General features: G+C 47.3%; 1 protein-coding gene across 1 annotated transcript in view; it reads right to left on the bottom strand.

Moving 5' to 3' along the window:
• FLVCR2 (FLVCR choline and putative heme transporter 2) overlaps nt 1–20,452 on the bottom strand; it is a 37,665-nt gene extending 17,213 nt beyond the window's left edge. Inside the window, exons 1-5 of the mRNA XM_085301771.1 lie at nt 19,967–20,452; nt 7,337–7,478; nt 5,984–6,124; nt 1,130–1,197; nt 259–362 (exon numbers count right to left, since the gene is read on the bottom strand). Of these exons, the coding sequence (XP_085157897.1) occupies nt 259–362; nt 1,130–1,197; nt 5,984–6,124; nt 7,337–7,478; nt 19,967–20,452 (941 nt within the window). The remainder of the gene's footprint in view (nt 1–258; nt 363–1,129; nt 1,198–5,983; nt 6,125–7,336; nt 7,479–19,966) is intronic.
• Nucleotide 20,453: the final 1 nt, after the last annotated feature.

Here is a 20,453-nt window from a genome sequence, read left to right as displayed (position 1 = left end):
AACTCCACCAGTCCACAAACATGCCAGGAATAGGAAGCACCAGTAACGGACCTTGTATTGGCCTTGTGCAGACTAACACACCATTCCAAGTTTCACATTAGATTATCTGGGTTCAGAATAACCTTTTTTTTTTCCCTGCAAATCCCTCCCAGCAATTMATTCCCAGACAGCACAGTTGCATCTGCGCAGACTTGTTCCTCACACAGTACAGAGGCAGAGCATAGTCGCTGGGGGCAGAGAGGCAARCAAGGGACTTACTTGTAGGTTTTGGTTCTATCCAACCAGATGCCGGAGATGAGGGCCCCAACCATGCCCGACAGTACAATGGTGAGTCCAATCCTGCCAGCATTCACCTCCTCCCCCTGTGATAAGACATACACACACACACAAACACGCAGGAGCCAARTCATAGCCAACAACAAGCAAAGTGCAGAGAACTCGGACGAGAAGAGACACCAAAGCTGCCTCCCCCCATACATGTCTCCTCCCAGTAACATGCTAACCAAAACTAGAGTCTGCAAGGACCTTTTGGGCTAAATATGAGTCAATGCAGCATCCTATTCCAGCCTTCAAAGAATAGTGTGGCATTTTAACTGAGTCAGTCCAGGAGAAATGTGAACCCAATGTGAAAAGGCACTTCTGAGAGGAGTTCGCATAAATCCTACAAAACTTGCTGCCTGTGATCAAGATTTATATCAGATCTACTAGGAAACACTGGACCAACTACAAGGTGGCATGGGAGCGAGCTCACTGGCACTCAGCCCCAGCAGCAAGCACTACAGAAGCTCAGCTGCAGTTGGATCCCACCCTCCTGCTACAAGAGTGCTAGTGTGGGGCAGTCCCCAGACACAAACACCCCAGCAGGAATCACTGCCAGGGACAGGGCAGAGGCTGGATAATTTCTCAAAGGAAAACACTGTCTCTTCAGTTACAGAGGAGCTGTCTTTGCTCACAAGCTCTTGCATGGGATGCTACAGAGACCAAAGAAAACCAGAGCTCTCTAGCCAGCCAGCCAAGTTGTGYCAGAGCCAGCCAGAAGCACTGTAGCATCACATTTCTCACAGATTCTCCTTTGGCAGCTGGCTCTGGACAACAGTGAGTAGAGGGCCCTGAGGGTCAAGGCACTTACTGGGTAGTGGTGGATCACCATGCGGTTCAGCAGAGTGGACAGGGAGTAGAAGCACCCTGCATTCAAACCTATGGAGGGGACAAAAATGCAGCACATTCAGAGCCTGCTACTCTCCTGCTGAAGTAATAGTGAAAGGGTAAAAATGAAGCGAGATCTTTGGGAGCAGTGATCCCAAACAAGGCTGCAGAGTATCAGGACAGCCAGTCAGCCCGGCTGACYACAGCTTACTGGAATAAATACAGACCAAGGACAGCTAGATTTCAGCACACAGGAGGAAGCAGCCTGCAGTCTCAGGATTGTTCTAACCTGAAGCACTAGAGCAAAGGCTGTGCACATTTCTAGGACCAAAAGGTTTCATAGGACCTACATGGGGTCTTAGCCCTTCCCTCACACAGCCAGATCCATCTTTAGAGATGCAGTTTTCTCCTCCACGCCAGCCAAGAAAAAAAAAAAAAAAAAAGGTTACAAAGCACCTGCCTCAGCATCACACCTCTAATAAGGGCCAGGGACTTAAATAACACCAGTCCCATTGACCTGGGAGACTTTCTCCCAAAAAGAGCCTGACAGCACTCTCCCTCCTGACAGCCAGTAAAGAATGTCCTTCCAAGCCAAGAGACACCAGAAGGCAAGTAGGAGCAGAGCTGATGGAGTACAGACGGCACTTCCACGAGGCACCTGGTGTGTGTCTGCATGGGAAATGTCTTGCCTTTTACAGGATATCACTGAAGCCTGAACAAAAAAATACCACACAACTGTGAAAGTAATTAGCTTTCTGAAAGGGAAGTTAGATTGACTGTTACAGGCCTCAGCCACCTGGTGAAGGTTTCTCAGTATCACCCAAGGTGAAAATGGAAACCGTTGGGGCGATACTGGTCAAGCCCCTGTCAGACACTGTTCCAGTGTATATGCAACTTTGGTTAAGTTTCTTCTCGAGAGGCACAAACAAGAAGTTTTGCTTATAATAGATGAGAACATCCACGAGGGGGCTAGAGCAGCAGCACTGCAATGGCTACCCTCTTCCCGTGGGTGGTACTGAGAAACCATACCCAGGTGGATGAGGCCCGTAGCAGTCAGCTCAACTTTCTTCTCAGAAAGTCATTTACATTTGCAGTTGGTTTCCTCTTTAAGGCTTCAGTGATCCTGGGTGGGGAGGGAGATTTCACCACTGGCAGCCCATACATCTGCAGGCTCTGGAAGGAGGCATGTGCTTATTAAAAACTGGCTSAGATGCCTGAAATTCTACAGCCCAGCTGACATGTCAAGTTTCCACTTCCCACTTTTCCTCCTTCAAATTCAGCTAAAAGCAAAAACATCTCAGTACATGATACAGAAGTGCAGTCTAGCAGTCTAGCCTTGACAGAGGGAACAAAACCCTGAGCTCTAATCCCCGCTCAGAGAGAAGCCTCCTGTATGTCTGAAGCCCTGAGCAGTCCTGCACCTAGCCTATTCCTCCAGTGGGACAGTGGGCAGCCATTGCCTTAGACAGCTCAAAAACACTGCAAAAGGGAGCAAGATTGACAGCTGGAGGGGAGATCACACTTCCTTCACATGCCATCCCCAATAACACTAAGCGGAGCTTGCTCAACCGCCTCACGGCAATGTGCACAGAGCTACAGATGAAGAACTTAGCAAGCGATTCCACAAGCCCATTGCCTACCGCAACAGTCCCTGGCCTGAAGGCATGTGCCAGGAGGGAACAAGAGAGGCTGATAAGCTGAGTAACACACTCTGCAGAGGAATCTGTGTCCTTTCCAAAAGCCACCCAGCAAGGCCTGGAACTCAAGCAGGGCCTGCAGCCTGAGAGGAGAGAGAACAACCCTCAGAAGCCTCGTAGGCTTGCAAGATTGCTCTTCCCAACAGTTCGCTACAGCAAGGCAGCCTAGAAGRCCCTAACTAGGCTTTGCCCCAACTCCATCTCTGGAGCACCCTGAAGGAGTAGAGACACTCCACAAACTGCAGTGCCAGGACGTGGGAAAGTGAGATAGTACATTCCTCTACCCACTACTGTTTCACCTCAAAGCTGGACATAAACATAGACCAGTCAYCTGTGTTTCCCTGCTTCTCATCCAGCCAAGAAGACAGATTTGTGGGGACAGCCAGACTCTGCTGTGGCAGCTGAGCCTGCTGTCAGCACGCCAGCTCCACAAAGGCTCTGTGCTGCATGCAATTTCCAGGAAAAACAAGGGCCCCTGCTCCCAAGCTGGGCAGAAAGAGATGCAGAGTTGGCAGCAGCACCTGGCACCAGAGTCAGACAAAATATTCTAAGAATCAACACAATGTGCCAGATTTGCATTTGTGAGGGCTAGCAAAAGTTATAGGCGTTTCATATGTCACAGTTGCTCAGTGAAATTTCCCCATGAATKACGGCCAGCTGTTTGAATGCCTGTAAAACAGGCAAGGGATGTTTCCACTGAGGCTATGCCCATTTACCCATACAGATGGTAAAAACAGTACTAGTAGTTGGGAATAGGCTATCCAAGTGTCCAGCCTCACCTGATTCATTATTTAGTTACCACAGCGTGCTTGCAGTGTGCTGCCTAAGAAAATCTTCRAGACCTCCTCTATTGTGTCCCTTCCATTTTAGAGAGGCCAGAAAGGGGAAGATTACTGCCCATGGCTCCAAAACGAGCCCTTATTAAGGCTTGGGCTAGAACCCAGGTCTCCTGTAGCTAAGCATCTATTTCCTGCCTGTGGAACAGCTCATATTCCTCTTMCTCATGTTCATCATCCTCCAGGACAATAGTTCCTTATGGAGATCTCACTGTCCTGCCTCCTCCTCCTCCTCMCTGCTCCCTCATCTCACCAAATGCTGCCTCCTTGGAGCCCACTCACCACTCCCACTTCACCACTCTTTCGGAGGCTTTACCACTTCTTCCCTGCTGCCTCTCTGTAGCAACATGTAGCTCCAGTACAGAGCCCAACTCCATAAATTCAGAGTTTATTAATAAATGCTTAYTCTGTATCATGCCTCAGCTTTACTGAAGCAATGCCAGAAGCTTTAGGGAAAAGGCAGCACGAAGGTTTTCCTAAGAAACAGCTTGCTAACGTTAACACAGACTCAGTGCCACCAATGTTTCCAGCACTGCAAGCCTTATCACAGTAAGAGTTGGCAACTGTTGGCAATACCWTTTTACCTTAGAAGACTGCAGACCTTTTCTGACCTGGCCTTATTTGAGGGCCTCCACTCTCTCTACAGCCAAGGAAAATGAACTAGCAGCAGTTTTTCYCCTCTCTGCTGCTGACACTCACTCCACTAATAAAAAAGCTAAGAGGAACTGCAGATATCTTTATGTTAGCTGGGGAGGATGATTCAGTTGCACACGTGTCTGCAGATTTCTTCAGTCTTGGTCAACAYAGCTTTCAACTTGAGTAGGAAAAGCTGTCCCCATTATAAAGCTAGACTAGAGAGAGAGGGAAAAAAAAAGGTTTCATTGCTTTGTTCCCTGAGTGTCAGTCACCATCTTTGCTGCCAGAGGCCTGAAAAGTCAAGCTGGAGACTGACATGAGGCTGGCACAAAGAGGARCAGAATAAACACACAGACTAAAAAGAAGAGGGGCTGAATTATCAGTTGCTAAATAGCTTTTCCAGAACCCTTTGCAACTGCCAGAAAGGACTTGTCCCAGGGAGATCAGATTTTAAACACGCTCTTCATACTGAGAKCTCTCTTTTCTGCTCCAGGACTTGCTTACCCCTATGACAATCAATGTCTGCCCCTTTCTTTATCCTGACTCATAAGCACGAAAAGAGCAGATGACAAGGTCCAACTGTCTGCCTCTGACAATTTTTTTTCTATCTCCACTTTCTCAAAGGGCATCAGGTGCTGGAAAAAAAAAACAGCAACTGTAATGCAAAACAGCAGAGTTTGAGGGTGATCCAAGAGGGTCACCATTCCTAGGACACTAATGCACTGTGAAGGGATTTCGATAATTCTGAAGACCATTAGCACCCTCAGCAGGTACAAAGCCATGATCTCACTTTTTCCAACCTCACTACTCACCCACATGCTTCTTCAGGCAAGCYGCTGGCAGAATGGCAGAACTTCAGAACTTCAGCCACTATTTCTCCTGAGGAGCTTCCACAGCAAGCACATAGGAAGTAGGGACAGAACTCCCTGCAGACTATCTGGCTACAGTACAGCCTATTAGGGGCATAGGCAGCAAAGGTTTTCCCTGTCTCAGCTAAAGAAAAAAAAAAAGCTTAAAAACATTTCTCTGTGTGACGATTAAGAATCAGGAACTGATCCAACACATCACACTGCCCTCAGAGAGGCAGACCAAGACTGTTGAAGAAAGAAGCAAGCAGCAAACCCAGCTGGTCTCRAATCCTCCCTTCCATTTGCCATGGGGATTTTCAAAGAAGACAATGCAGTTTGTGTACCTACRCACACATCACCTCCACTGRGATGCCTGGCATCACACACTTCTCWWGAGAAGTTTAACATCTTTTGTTCCATCTTCCAACAGCACAGTGAATTGCACTCAGACACAGGTCTATATCTTTCTTAGATAAAAACTTTGATTAGTCCATTGCAACTTTACCAGCTTACTAAAAAAGATACAACAAGCAGAGGAAATCCCCTGAAGAGAAAATGGTTAGAAGCTGGGAGAATAATACGCAGTGCATATGCCCTSTATACGCTTGCCCTGTTTTTGTTCTTCCCTAGGCATTTACTTATGGCCAGTGCTGGATTGATTACTGGGCTAGAAGGACCCCTGGTCTGTGGCAGCACAGCCTATCTTATGTTTCCCTGGAACAACTCAGGCCAGTTACCATACTGGCACAGCACAGAAAGCGAGGGAGAAGCTAAGCATGTCTGGCCATGATCACTGCATAGAGGAACGGCTGGACCTTACCGTAAGTGACCACAAGCAGCATAAAGTTGATATTGCGGAGCAGGCGGAGGATTGATTGCACATAGGAATACTCCTCTGGCGGTCTTGACTGGATCAAGGCCTGAGCTCGGCTTGGAGGGTGTGGAGGCTTCTCTCTGAAGACTGGAAACACACAGAACAGACCTTTAACAGTGCACCAGGGAGCCTGGGCACACCTGGAGCGGAACCATGCGAGAGACTATGCTAGTAGGACCAAGTGTATAAAACACCACCATTCTTAAACTTTAATCTCGGTGCACAAACATACCCAGGAGCAGGAGAGAACAGGGTCCCTCCAGCAATAACTGGGAAAGCATCTTGCCTTCAATTAGCATTTTGTGTCGTCAGTTTCTGGTAGCAGCACAAGTGTTTGCAAGACTAATAATGCTTTGATCTGTATGAAAATGGACTACCAGTTGCAGTGTCTGGAGATATAAACGGGAATGTGAAAAGCAAGCAGACAAAGGTGGCCCAGTGCCCTCCAGTGCCCAGTGCTTAGAGAGCACTGACCTATGCCAGCTTTTATTTCAGACCTGGCTCTTCCCAGTCTGGCCAAGCTCTCTGCTGTCTCTAATTAGCATTACAGTACCATTCAGGAATCCCAATAATAGGTGATGCTGCTGCACTAGATACTAGACAGCCACTCTTGTACCTCATCTATTCCCTGCCTCAGAATCTTTAAAAGTTTCCATCTGACTCAGCCACCAGATGATATGAACAAGCTAGCAAGAGGCCTATGAAAAAAATTAGAGTTGAGCAGACTGGCCCTGCCCTCTGGTGAGTATACCAATCTGTCATGCCAAAGATCTGGCTTCCACTTCATGTGCTGAGTGGCAGAATCACATCTCTRGTATCCTACTACTGCCCATAATGCTTTCTTCTCTTCACTCAGAACTGTTTTCCTTTTTCTTTCTCCTGGGAACAGTATGTTCCTGTGATGCCATATAACYTGCCTCCTTTTCTTTACCTTTAAGAGCTAATCAGCCCAAAGCATGACCCAAGAACCAGCACCCTGTTTGCAGGCAAGAAGTCTATGACCCTGGAAAGGTTTCCAAGGCTAGCTTTCAAAGGATTTACTCATGTCAGTTTTACATCAGCAAAGGATACTACAAAAGATTTGGTAAWCTCACTCACCACTCTGCATCCCTCATACATGTGCCTTTCATTAAGGGCTGGGAGCAGCAAAATGCAGTCTTACACAACATAAACAGCTGTGTGCTGGGACACATCCCCAGATGATTTCCCCTGGCCCGTTCCCTAGCACAAAGGCCCCTCACACACAGGCTGACGTTCTCAGCTCCACTTAGTTTCATATGTATGCTTCCACTTCCTTACCTATGACAACTAGGATGAAGAGGGCGGTTGCCACACCTGCTGTCATGAAGAACATGATGCTGATGTGGTAGGCCAGTTTCTCCTCATCTTCCACGTTGGGAACCAGAACTGGAGGGACCAGAAAGCCCAGAGCAATGCCAAGCTGAGCGGGAGAGAAAGGGGACAAACACAGAGACATGAGTTGGAGAACTGCAACCACCTCAGAACTCTGCCCCTTGATGCAACCCCAACTCACACAGTAAGAGCTCATCTGAGCCTACTCCAAGTTCAATCTCCTTAACATCCCAATAAGTTAGAGATAAAAGCCAAATACCCATCACTAGTAGGCTGTAAGAGCTGAGAATTGCCAGGATATTCAAGGCAAAGTTTTATAACAGGCTTGAGGAAAATTAACATTTGCCTCCTGCAAAGTGGAGGTCTTGCTTCCTCTGCCCTTCCATGCACACGTTCTTGTCTATACACACATCTCAGTGCTGATTTTGCATCTGCTCTGGTGCTGGTCTGATCAATTGGTAATCTGATTTGGCTCATTAAAAATGGTAGAAAAAGAAACCAGGAAAATAACAACACACTTTCTTGCTAGGTTGATGAGTTGAACTGATTTACCTACCAGACAGACGAGTGTAAGGCCTGGCATAAAGACTGCCTGCTCCCAAGCTGGGAGGAGTGGCTGATACACCTTRGGGCTGTGCTGCCGTTCAGAGAGACCTGGACAGSCTGGAGAGYTGGGYRGAGAGGAACCTCATGAGGTTCAACAAGGGCAAGTGCAGAGTCCTGCACCTAGGGAGRAATAACCCTAGGCACCAGTACAAGCYGGGGGCAGCACACATGCTTTAGTGAGTACATTAGAGCTCTTCATAGCAACTTTTCCAGAAGAACAGGGTGCTGCAGCAATACAGGCTTTGCCACACTGACAAGTGGGACAAACAGTGGCACAGACCTTCAGCGCCATCCTCAAAGGAGGGGGGGGGAAATAAAACAAAATGGCTGCTTTGGTGCTTAGGAGCACATTTCTCCTTTCATAAAGTTGGAGGGTACTCTGTGCATTTGAGAGTACTCTAAAGAGAGGAGGAGGCCTACAAAAGCCATGTTTTTCTCTGTGTTTTACTATTTGCAGCTGTGTTGCAATCACCATTTAGCTTCCAAGCAGTATATCTACCTGCTCCTCTGGCCTTTCTCAGCACTTCCAGCCCTCTAGGAAGCAGAGAAAGAGCCATACTGGAGCTCAGCTGTTGCTTGTCTCAGAGCTGGTGATTTTTTGAGAATGCTTATAATTCAAAAAGAGCTATCCGCTAGACCTGGAGATCCTATTTAGCTTATAAACAAGTAGCCTTTAAACATTTCTGGCCATCTCTTCTGGTGTCAGACAGTACCTTCCATGGGGACACTGGGATAGCAACAGACATCAGTGTTGAGCTTATTCTCAGCACTAGAACATCACAGGAACCCAGTGGAAATAGTCACCAGGAGATTATAGATCTTCCATGCCAGTTCAGGGCACTTAYAGGAATGAGAATAACATTCAGGCATAGAGTGACAGACAAATGAAGACAAACAAGTCGTGCTGTCCCCTGCAGTAAGTCAGGGATTGGAGGAGGTTAAGAGGAAACTTCAGAGACCACTGTGTCCCATAACCGTTCACTAGCAAGGTTGCTCAAGCCTTCCTGACGTCCACAGAGCACCACAGACGCAGGACTGAACTTGCCAGAGCCCGGCTTTGTTCTGACGTGGCCTATCACCAAGCCCCCACTACAACGTGGGAGTTACCTCCTCCTCATCCGCACTGCCTGCTCGCCTGAAAGACTCACCTTCTTCCAGCAAGCACAACGATCAGTTTGCTTAAAGGCTTTATGCTCTGATCTTCATTAATTTACAACACCTCCTAATTCTCCRCACAACAGAAATAAGCCTGTAGTTTCACAGAAAAGGCAACTACAGCAAACCCAGATGCTCACAGGGAACATACCTACAGGGCAAAMGCCTATTTGTCTCTGTAGTAAGCTCATCTTGGCTGGCTTGTGGGAAASGTTGGCCTTGTTGCTCCAGTTTGCCTGCTCAGCCCAGGACATGGCCACACGAGGCTTCAGAACCAGTTTCGCAGCATTGCCAAAGGTTCCAAGCTTTGAGGAAAACCTTCTCAGCATTGCTCCTTCCTGTTCAGGGGAAGAGTCCAACCAGGCCTTACGTAYCAAGGGCAATCAGGTTCCATCCACCCTTTCCCAAACAAGGGCTATAAACCCCTTCCTGGAAATTGTTCCTTTGTCTTATCACGGTTTTATTCTTAGAGAAACACTGGAGGGAGAAGGTAAATTCGCTGCCTGTAGCCTCTGGCTGTATACAATGTTATGGTAAAAAAACGCTTCTCAGCTTGAACTCAGCCCAGTACCTGAGATGTTATATCCTGCCCACAAACTAATCTCCTGCCACTGGTAGAGATCCAGCTGGATGCACTGAAAGCCTCCCAACTTGTACTTTGTTTCCAAAAAAATAATAAGTTTAGGGTTGTTTTGGTTTCAATGCCTTCCCACTTATCTGGGAACCAGTCAAATCAAAGACAGCACTTAAACACGAAGAGCAGCGTACCTGCAGCTGGGGAGCCAACACTAACGCACAGCGCCCAACCTGCCAGCCCTTGCTCCAGACTTGTCTGCAGCTCCCGCTCATCCTGAATGTCGGAGGTGCCATATCTTCCACTCTCCACCGAGYGAATTGGACTCTCTTGGCATCTCAGTAAATACTAGCCATGGCAGCCAACTCCAGATCTCATCCAGCCTAAGATAAGTATTGAATGCTCTCAAATGAAGGGAAGTAAACAGGAAATTTTATTGATTTGAATTTTATTTGTACAGATTGAAGAAAGTAATTCAGCAGAGGTTCATAGAGTATTCAGAGCCCTCACACAGAAGATCAGGGACTGGACTCCTGCACTAGTGCTTCTGGGCTTTCTGCTGTGGTTTTATGAGTAGATAAACACATTTTAGTCCCTGTAATCACATGCTATTCGTACAAGTTGCTGAACCACAGCAAAACAAGTACAGGAAAGGAGGAGGGACCCATGCTCTAGTTCGATCTCTGCCAAGGGGTTTCCCTGGGACCACAGTCAAGACGACCTCCTTTCAGGTCTCTCTAGTTTTCCCTATTTGAGAAAGGATAGATCTAATGCACCTAGCAGCAAGGGTACTGAGAATCTATTTTGCAAGTCAGTCAGAAAGCCTTTTCTGGGAAGTTCTATAGTTACTGTCTATCTAAAGGGATACAGATTTACTCAGCTCTCTTAAACACTCGTGTTGTCTTTTCAAAAGACCAGTACATTCTTTCTAACCATAAAAGAATATTTTGTACTCACTATTCCCCTTCACACACACACACACCCCCCCAAAAAAAGGGAAACTTTTATCCATTAGGGGAAAAAATCCCAGCAATAGGAGCCACATTTTGTATCTAAGGGCAACTGAAGTTAGCAGTCCTAGGAGGAGGAAGTCCCTTGGCCTGACTAAAACCAAAGACTTTCTGGGAAATAGTCACAGATCTTGGATTATCCTCAGTATTTTCAGCAGCTAAGACAAGCTCTTGACTACATGATGAGCATTACACAGCAGATGTGTTACCTCTCCTCAGGAGATTTTTAGCTTGGTTCTCAGCACACCACTGACCAGATCACCATCACCCCAACAGAGAACAGTGTGGCTGGATATTTGGAAAGTTTAAAGGTTTCTTGGACAATGGAAAAATAACCTTTCTCCCTTCTCTACACCTCCCACATAAGGGCTGGGAAAATAAGGCAAAATAAAAAGAAAATTGGCTCTGCAACTATCTGTGCTACCCTCCATACATCAGTCATCAGGGTTCATATTGCAATCCTTTTCACCAGCATACAGATTAGCATTTCCAGTCTTCATACAGGCAGGAAGATCTCCAAGACCTCTATAAGCAGGCTTTAGTTCCCCAAACTCAGCACATAATTCAGCCTATGATATCATAGCATATCTGCCCACACATGAAACTCAACATTGTCCTGATCTCCAAAAATCTCTCCTCCTCAGGAACCAGTGCTGCACTTAATTTGAAGAATGCTTTGGGGGAATTTTTAGAGAGTACCAAGGAAGTCAACATCTACACCAGAGTGCACTGATCAGACTGGGCTGAAGTTAAACAAAGGATAGAATGTATTTCCTACCTGAATTTTGTCAAAGAGCAGTCCCTACAATGACATCAGAGTCAAGTGTAAACAAGAACAGACAACAAAACCAAGAGCAAATGGCTAATATGCTGGTATAAATACATATGCAGTCTTGAAATGGAAAAATTGAAACATCTGATTTAAGTTTAGCTATTTATATACTAGGAGTCTGCTGAAGGAAGATAAGCAGCACATCAGCACAAAAATTGTACATGCATTGATTGACAGAGGAGTGAGTCTCTAACTTAAAGAAAAGTAAGAGTAAGCAACAGGAATACAGAAGCTCAAAAAATTCCTTAAGTAAGCGAGAATAATTGACAGGAAGACCACTAAACCAGAAAAGCCAGGGGAAATGTATTAAAAAAAATGCAGCAAGGTGGGGAGATGCTGCAAAGGCAGAAGAACAATAGTGAGAAGCTTCAACAATGCCCTTGCAGGCTAAATAAACATCGTGATGGACATGAGGCAGAGACTGCATATTTAGATTCCATAAATACTCCTTTCTGCAGAGAATCTTTAAGAAGAGGTATAATTCTTGACTGAGGCTTACAGCAGTACTGTATGACTATGATCAATACTACAGAATGGTTCTGCACTGTACTCAAATACAGCTTCCTTGCAGCAGAAAAAMAAACAAACMAAAAAAAMMCCCTTTTTTTTWAGTGTATTTAACTCTCAAGAAGGAACTACCTGAAAAGAAGGAAGCTTGTTAAAAGGATATTAGAAAAGAAAAGCTGAAGAAATTGTGTATAGATGGGTGTGGAGGGCAGATGTACAGACACACAACGGAGGGCACCGGGACCTGCCTTGCTCTCCRCTTGTCAGCCAAGCAGGTTCTTAATGCAAGTGGCATTAAGACTGCATAAAGATTCTGCATCAGAAGCTCCAAATAAGTGTAGAGAGCTAGAAGTAAAAAAAAAAAAAAAAAACACACACACACACTCAAGAACTGGATATTATTCTTTCAAGCAAGGAAAAGAGAAGACAGTGTAGATAGACATACCATGATAAAGTAAAACCATAATCAGGCCAAAAAAGGGCTGAGGAACAACTTTACATATGAGGTCAAAGCTCTTACAACACAGCATAATCAGTAGGCCAAGCTGGCAGAAACTGTTAACAATAAAAAGAATGATTTTTGCATGTGCATAAACCTAATACAAGGGGCTTTTCAGACACTATGATCTCCACAGAATCTCAGGAAGTTCCCAGACTAAGACTTCTGAGAGGCAGGAGGTGCACTCTCTTCTTACCATCTTTCCCTTAGCACCTGTCACTGACCACTGACTGGCTCAGTGGCTGTCAGACAAATTTGTCCTGACCCAGTCCAGATGCTCCTATGTTCTGATGCATTGTACCTTACCAAAGAAATGTCTTTTGGAAAAAAATGAAGGGCTTCAACAGCTCTCAGAGAGCAAAGAAAGCTCATCTCATTTATCAGTGCACCCCTGCAGTTACTCYACCTTTCAACTCCCAAAACCAGTTATTTTTAACAAAGCCAAAACTCATTTTGATCTGGAAATGCCTTTCACACAGAACATACCACTACCATCCCAGACGAGCCTGGAGAAGAGGAAATAGGAGCATCTAAATACTCCCTGCAGATCTCTTTGAGGAATGTTTGTTTATCAAATTCAATGTTCTAATGTGTGAATAAAAACAATTCTTTAGTTATGCCAAGGACTTACCTCCTAACACGGTGCACTACACCACTCACATCCTGCAAAACCAGAAGTCCTTTAGAGTCATATCAACTCATTTTTCTCTAGAGCACTCCTCTACCTCCCACTGAGCAGGTTCTAACAGCGCCTTCTCCAGTGCCCCAGAAAGTAACAGAGGAGGAAATACTCGTTTAACTGCTGGGAAGAGGCCGTACCAATCTTGAGCCATTTGCTGACAAAGAACACTACCTTCAACTCCCCACATCAGTGCCACCAAGGAACTGGAGATGAGGTATCCTCTGGACAACCAGAAACACTACCATACCCTGGAAGAAAATAATTGATAATGTAAYTATCTTAACAAATTAGTCCTACCATTCACACTGACTTCCTTGCAAGAATTATAATTTTTTGCCAGGTATGTCCAAGCCTGAAGAGCTTCACATTTTCAAGATGTCCCTCTCCAGATAGAAGAGTAGAAATTTTTTTTCTGATTTTTTTTAATCACAGGCAATTCCAGTGCAAGTGGCTTCAAATACAAAGACCTTAAAGCAAGTCCTAYCAGACTCCCACTAGAACGATGAGAATTTACCTGACAATATTACCCCYCCAGACGCAAAGGTTTTCAGTGAAAACACCAACAGAGCAAACCTTCACACTGCAGATGTTTTTCCAGTAACCACCATCTCAGATAACCACCACAACTTATCAAATTAACAGGTTGTCTCTCCAAAAAGCTTACATACAAAAAGCCCAMGGCAAGAACGGCAACATCCGGGCCATTCGGTACCAGCTGAAAACAGACCAGGGTGACACGTAGTAGTTCACGTTAGCTATCCACCAGCACAAACCAGTGCAAAGATGCGGAATGTAACTTGCAGTGGCAAAACGCCATGTATTTGACAAACAGGTGGAGGGGGAAGTTGCAGTTGGCCAGATCTGAATAACGCACCTCTTGCTGTAGCAGGCTAGTCCTTATCAAGGAGGGCTCCTTTCTGCTAYGTGACGCATACGAAGGAGGGGAACTTTGAATCAAGCCCAAAACACACACACACCACAACGTGCGGAGCAGGTAGCACCACCTTCTCACGTCCCACGACTCCTACCACACACCAGCTTCCCAGTTCTTTCCTATCAGCRTAGGTCCCAGCTGCTTTTCTGTGCAAGGGGCTACAGCAGAACTGCCGCTTCCCAGCTGAAGAAATGTGCAACGCAAAAGCTGCCAGGTCCTACCCAGTGTATTTCCATATGCATTGCTCTCCAGAACATGATTCTTCCGCACCGCTGACAGCAATACTAAAATCCATAAAAGCCTGCTGAAAGCCAGATAGYCAGAAAGTTAACACACTAACATGTTTGCAAACCACAGCTTAGTCATCTTCCTTGGAGTGGTTTAGGAAGCAGGAAGGACCTAAGGGGTTCTTAGCTTCTATTTATGAGAGGAAAAATTGTAATCCTGACCTTGTAAAGAGACAAGCTAGGGCTTGGGGTTTTTTTTCCTCTTCCACTGATGCTGGAGATAATACATTTCTTCAACTGCAGTTCCACAGTCACAGGTTTTCCATAAGTAAACTCCRTTCCCCATCACACTTCTGCTTTTGTGGCATCATCTGCTTGTACTGTTTAATATGATGCAATGCCATATGACGAAGAGCGCTGCTCTGTGCAAGTCATCCAGCGCCCCTCAGCCCGGAATGCACCTTCCCCCAGTTTTCTGGGGAAGAAATGCAAGACAGCAAAAAGCAGACAAGAAATAAAGACAGTAACGCAGAAGAGGGGGTCCAGTTCCAACAGCTACCTCAGCAGCTGCAGGAGTCCTTAGTGGGGAAATAATCCCTTGGTCAAGGGCCTAATACAGTAACAAAACACTGTCACTCCCTTAGGATCCCACAGGGCAAGTGCTGAGGGTCCCACATGGCAGCCCCACCCAGCAAAAACATTGCAGTCCTTCATTTAGCTCCCATGCCACTTCCACAGAAAGCCAGCTGTTCCTGGGAGGGAGAAGGGCGAGCTGCCTTTGGCGTGTGGCTGGGAAGGGAGCGTTAGATGAATCGGGTAAAAAAAGTTCATTTCAGGTTCCAGTGTCCATTTATAGAAACTTGCGCATTCCTGTGAAAGCCACGTTGCTATCTGGTCGGCACACCCTCCTGCGTTGACCAGCATCCAGGGCCTCGGGGAGCTGGCCACGAGCACGGAGCACGCCTTGCGATCCCAGTGCTCTGGACCGGCCTGCCCCTGCCCTGCCCGCMGGCAGGGAGAGGGAGAGGGAGCCAGGGYCGGAGAGYGCCSCTTTAACCACTTTCACTACCAGCTGGAGAGTGCCCCTTTAACCACTTTCACTGCCAGCTCCTCTCAGTTCTTTGGTAAAATCTCCTCTAACAGCTAAAACCCTGGGAAACACAAGCCCGGGTTATGCAGGGAAGCAAGGCTGACCGTCACCCGTCCTCATTTCTAACAGGGACTGGATCTCGTCTGAAGAGAAGGGGAGACCCTAAGCTGAGACAAAACAGCCAAAGAGATCTGGAAGTCTCCTTGGAGAGAGGAATCCCACAGGACAAGCTCCATTTCCGCAACGCTTGGACTATCAGATTCTGCCATATCGGAAGGTCAAGCGGTGCAGAACAGAGTCAGCAATGAGGCATCAAACAGCTGCACACGCACAGCGTAATTTTGACCTGCCAGCACGGAGGCAGCTGCACACATTCAGATGTTGCAAACCTGATTTTTCACAARTGACCACCACACCTACAAGAGCATTTCCCTGAACTTCAATCACAGCCCATCATTCTGTCTCTCCACTTCAAAAACCATCAGCTAATCACTGCTAGACCAGCACTCCCAACAGTCTCCAGATAGCACCCAGAAGTTCTGCCTCAGGCTGCCTCTGCTGCGGAAGCCCTGAATTACTCCAGGCACGGCAGGAGCAGCCCAGCTGCAGCAGAACGAGGACAGGCCCCCGAAGCTCAGCAAGCTGTCCCGTTATTCTCCTCACAGAGATGAGCAAGAAGCTGAAGCGTTCTGAAGCTGAAGTATCAACACCTTCAACTGCTAAAATCACAGCAGAAAGATGCTCCCACAGCCCTGCTGCTGCACCTTTACTCCATCAGCTGCTCGTTTCCTTTTCGTCAGAACGGCAAGAGCCAGACGCGGGGTCTACTGCAATCAAGAAATCAGGTGGCAAAGCAATACAAAGTCACAGGAACACAACGCTCGCCCAGTGCCCCAGCACAACAGTTACACACCTCTCCGTGCTGACGATGCAACTTGTTTATCAGGCGACAGCGGGGAGGCGCAGCAACAAGACGTGCTCCCCGGACAGGCAGGCACGAACAAGCCTGGCTCCAGCACAACGGTCCAGCACGCGCCACGGGAGCTGAAGCAGAGAGCCAAGGAATTCGGACACCGGGCTGAAGCTTACAAATTTCAAAAAGCCTCGTGAATTTAACCCATTAACTAAATATCTCCATCATCACWTTAGTTCCACCATCTTACCGCACTGTGCTGGTTCACCCTCAATGACAAAAAAACATGTATTTTCAGAAAGGGAGCAAAGCCTGCTGCCCTAGGGAGCCCACATTCCTGACAACACTCAGATCTCAGGGCAATGTTTCTTTCCACTGCAGGCCTCTGCTTCTACATGCTACCAGGAAAAAACGAGGGGACAGCCTTCCCCTTTGATATAGAAATATTAAAGCCCATTTGYTGCAACCCGCTAGGTTAGAACCACCACCCCAAAAATTGCACCTACTGATAAATCAACACACTGAAACAGAAGTTGCACAGCCCTGATGCAAACTGCTCTGTCCCACCTACCTTTGGCACAAGGCTTAAYGTAGCTCTCCAGCAGTAAATACCTCCATGAGCAACACTGTTGATATCTTAACAGATGTAGTGCCACCAATAGCAGGATTTCTGAAGTACATCAGCCAAATTCCCCAGAAATTCAAATACATCTGAAGGACATTAGTCAACTCTGCAAAACACTATTTCCTTACCTTGGAACTTCAACCTCTGGAAATGGTACTGCATAGGTTTTTCTTGATATTTCAAGTGAATGAAATGCTAGTAATGTTTTAATAACATTAAAATTTTAATATTAAAGTATCTACTTGCAAGTGAACCACATTCTATATCCTGTCCACACTTGCCCTTGCAGGGACATGGAAAAGGAATGGAACAATCACTGCATTTTCCTGTTAAAACAAGGAAACATAAAATGGAATGAAAACGAACAGTAGATGAGCAAGGGAACGTGACAGTCTCCTCTGCAGGTGTCCAAACTCTTCACTTCCAGAAACTCTCCAGCACTTATTCAAGAGCTGTCAGTCTTAACTGCTCTGCTGGCTTCAGATACCACAGCTAACRTAACATGACCAGAATAAAGCGAGGAGAATCTGACATTCTCTACTGGGATTTTTAAGATATTTAACACCTCACCTAGCACGACTGATTCAATGATTTACTCTTCAGGGCTAACTTTGAACCTGAAGGGTACTATCACGCAGCAAGCACTAGTGGCATCCAGAGCAGTCATCACTCCAACAGGCGCAGCAGCACTCCAGCAGACATTAACCAGCTCTCAGGACAACACTGCCCATGGCTACARGGTGCCTAGCAGCATGAAGAGGGCAGATATGTCACACAGACAAGCGGTGGCCCTCCTCTGCTCTTCCATGTAACAGGCTGTATTTCCTACCAGATACAGACATCAGCAACCTGCAATATCCATGATAGGATTTTCCACCTGGAGAGGCTGTAASTCAGACTGTAACTAAGCAGCATGGCTAGGGAGCGGGGAAAAAAAAAAAAATCAAACTGTTGTACAGGAATAAGTGTAGGGAATAATTTGCCATAACGGCATACTGCAATTACAAAACCACTATATTATGCACTCTTGAAAATATAGTCTTCTAAATACAGAGTCAGGAAAAAAAAGAAAGCCTCTGTTTCTTCCCCCTACTCAACACCACTGCTAAACAAAGCAGCTATTTTTCATGCATACTTCATGAACTTTAATTGTGCACCTCAAGACTATTGATTAAGAGAAAGAAATGAATAGGTCCTTTCCTATGGAGTACGTCCTGCCTTCAGTCTTTGACATTTCTGACTTCTCTGACCCTCCAGAAACAGTCTGGATTTACAAAACAAGGTAGATACTGAACTGAGGTCTTATTGCCATGTCACTTCATGTCATGTTCACCCAGAGCAACGTSGGGAACAAAAAGTTTAGCCAAAGTTTGCCTTTCACAACTGTTAGACTAACACACTCCTTTCAGGACGATTAGCATGGCACACACACAGGCAGCACAGGCTAAAAAATACATTGTTTGATTTCTTAGGCACACTGTTGAGTAACTCCACCTGAATACATTAAGGAAAAAAAAAAAAGAAGAAGAATTTGACAGCAAAATGCTCAGTTACTTATTTACTCCTAAATCAGCAGGGTGCTCATGCCAAGTTAAATGCCTCCTGATCTAAAGCTCTAAAGATTCATTTAAAACACATAAAAAACAGCTCACTAGCTTGGGAGGTAAGAGTGGAAAGTTTAGATTCACTCAGTGAAAAATAAGTATGTCTTTTCTTTCCAAAAAATTAACATCAGTCTGCCTTACTCCTTAACACCGTTCCACAAACTTCAAGTCCTCAATAACATCTCCGAGCATTCATTTCTTGCTCCAGCAGTACCTAAATAAGTACACGAGTCCAGAGTGAGGGGAAAGAGGAYCTCTGACCATCTGCACACTAAGTTATCTGCAAGGAATAATGGTTCTTTAGAAGCTGCCTGAACTGCAAGCCACTCAAACCCAAAAGGCACCCACAGGCTGACGGTCCAGGGCAGTGCACGGCGGGTTGTTTAGTGGARTAAATGGGGTCTTGCAAGCAGTGAGGGGCACAGGTCCAGCCCTGCAGCTAGTGCCAAGGTCTCCTTCCCCGTCCTTCGGTGTTAACGTCAGAGCCACGCTCACTTCCCTTCACCGTGCTGCACTGCTCTCAGTCTATCTACTTCGCACCAAGCTGCACCAGTATTGCTCTATCATCTGCTTCACGCAACAGGGATCATCAGTACAAGGGTCAAGAAGCAATTTCCCTGATCCTTTCAAAGGCAGCGGAAGAAAAAATCTCCTCCAAGTGCTACCTGGCTACAAGAAAAGAACAYTACAGCTTGAACGAACCTGGGTCACTGGCCTCGCTGCCCTGCCTTGACGTAAGGGTGCCCAGGGAGCTTACCCTGCCCTTGCTTGATGGAAGATTTGCCTCCTTTCAAAGCAACTGCTTGTGAGAACTCCATATCTTATTTTAAAGACGTAGAAAAGTGCTAAAGTCCCTTTTCCCCAGGCCCAGTCACAAGTGCTTTTTTCAGGTGTCAGGAGGAGAACATCATGCCGTCAAACCCAGACGCAGCTGCAGSTCTGGGGCGTGCAAGACACTGGGCCTCCAGTGCGTTCCTCACCACCACCCCTTCCCCTCCGGCCACCCATCCGCGCCAGCGTCATACCCTGGGGCCAGACGTGCGACCGGGAAGGCGCCGGAGGAGATAAAGCCCGAAGCCAGGACCGTACCCAAAGCCATCCTCCTTCCAAGTCCGTAGACCTGGGTCCTGCTCACCCTGCGTGTCCCGGCCACCTCGCAGCCGAACCCGGGCCACATCCCTCCTCCTTCGGGTCCCGGCTGCATCTCCCTCGGGGCACTGGGCAGGGACGCTGTTCAGTGCCGCTCCCGCCCCTAGGCCGCGTCCCTCCGCCCCCTCGGCGGCCCCGGCCTCCGCCGGCCACCCGAGCCGGGCGCTACCTGGTTCCCGAAGACGGCGACGGAGCAGGCGGTGGAGACCTCGCGGGAGCCGAACCAGACGGAGGCGATGCGCGAGGGCATGCCCAGGATGAAGACCTGCGCCACGGAGCAGACGACCTGCCCCAGGACGGTGACGGGGAAGAGCTGCGGCCGCAGGCTGCCCAGCTTCACCCAGGCGCCCAGGGCGTTGAGGGCCGAGCCGGCGAGGGCGATGGGGCGCAGGCCGCGCCGGTCCAGCAGCCAGGCGACGGGGAAGAGCAGGGGGATGTAGGCGAGCATGTAGCTCATGGAGAGCCAGTCGATGGCGAAGGTGCTCACGCCGTAGAAGCGCGTGAAGACGTTGTTGATGCTGCTGTACTGGATCCACTGGAAGGCGTTGCACAGCGAGTAGCTGCTGAAGAGCAGCACGACGGCCCAGCGCCGCCGCGACGGCCGCACCTCGGCGGCCGCCGCCGCGCGCTCACCGGGCGCCTCCTGCTGCACCATG

This window comes from Rhea americana, unplaced genomic scaffold (genome assembly GCF_003343005.1).
Source record: "Rhea americana isolate MKP2758 unplaced genomic scaffold, rheAme1 scaffold_18, whole genome shotgun sequence".
NCBI lineage: Eukaryota > Metazoa > Chordata > Aves > Rheiformes > Rheidae > Rhea > Rhea americana.
Note: the sequence above shows the minus strand (reverse complement) of the source record. Positions and strands in the feature narration are given on the sequence as shown.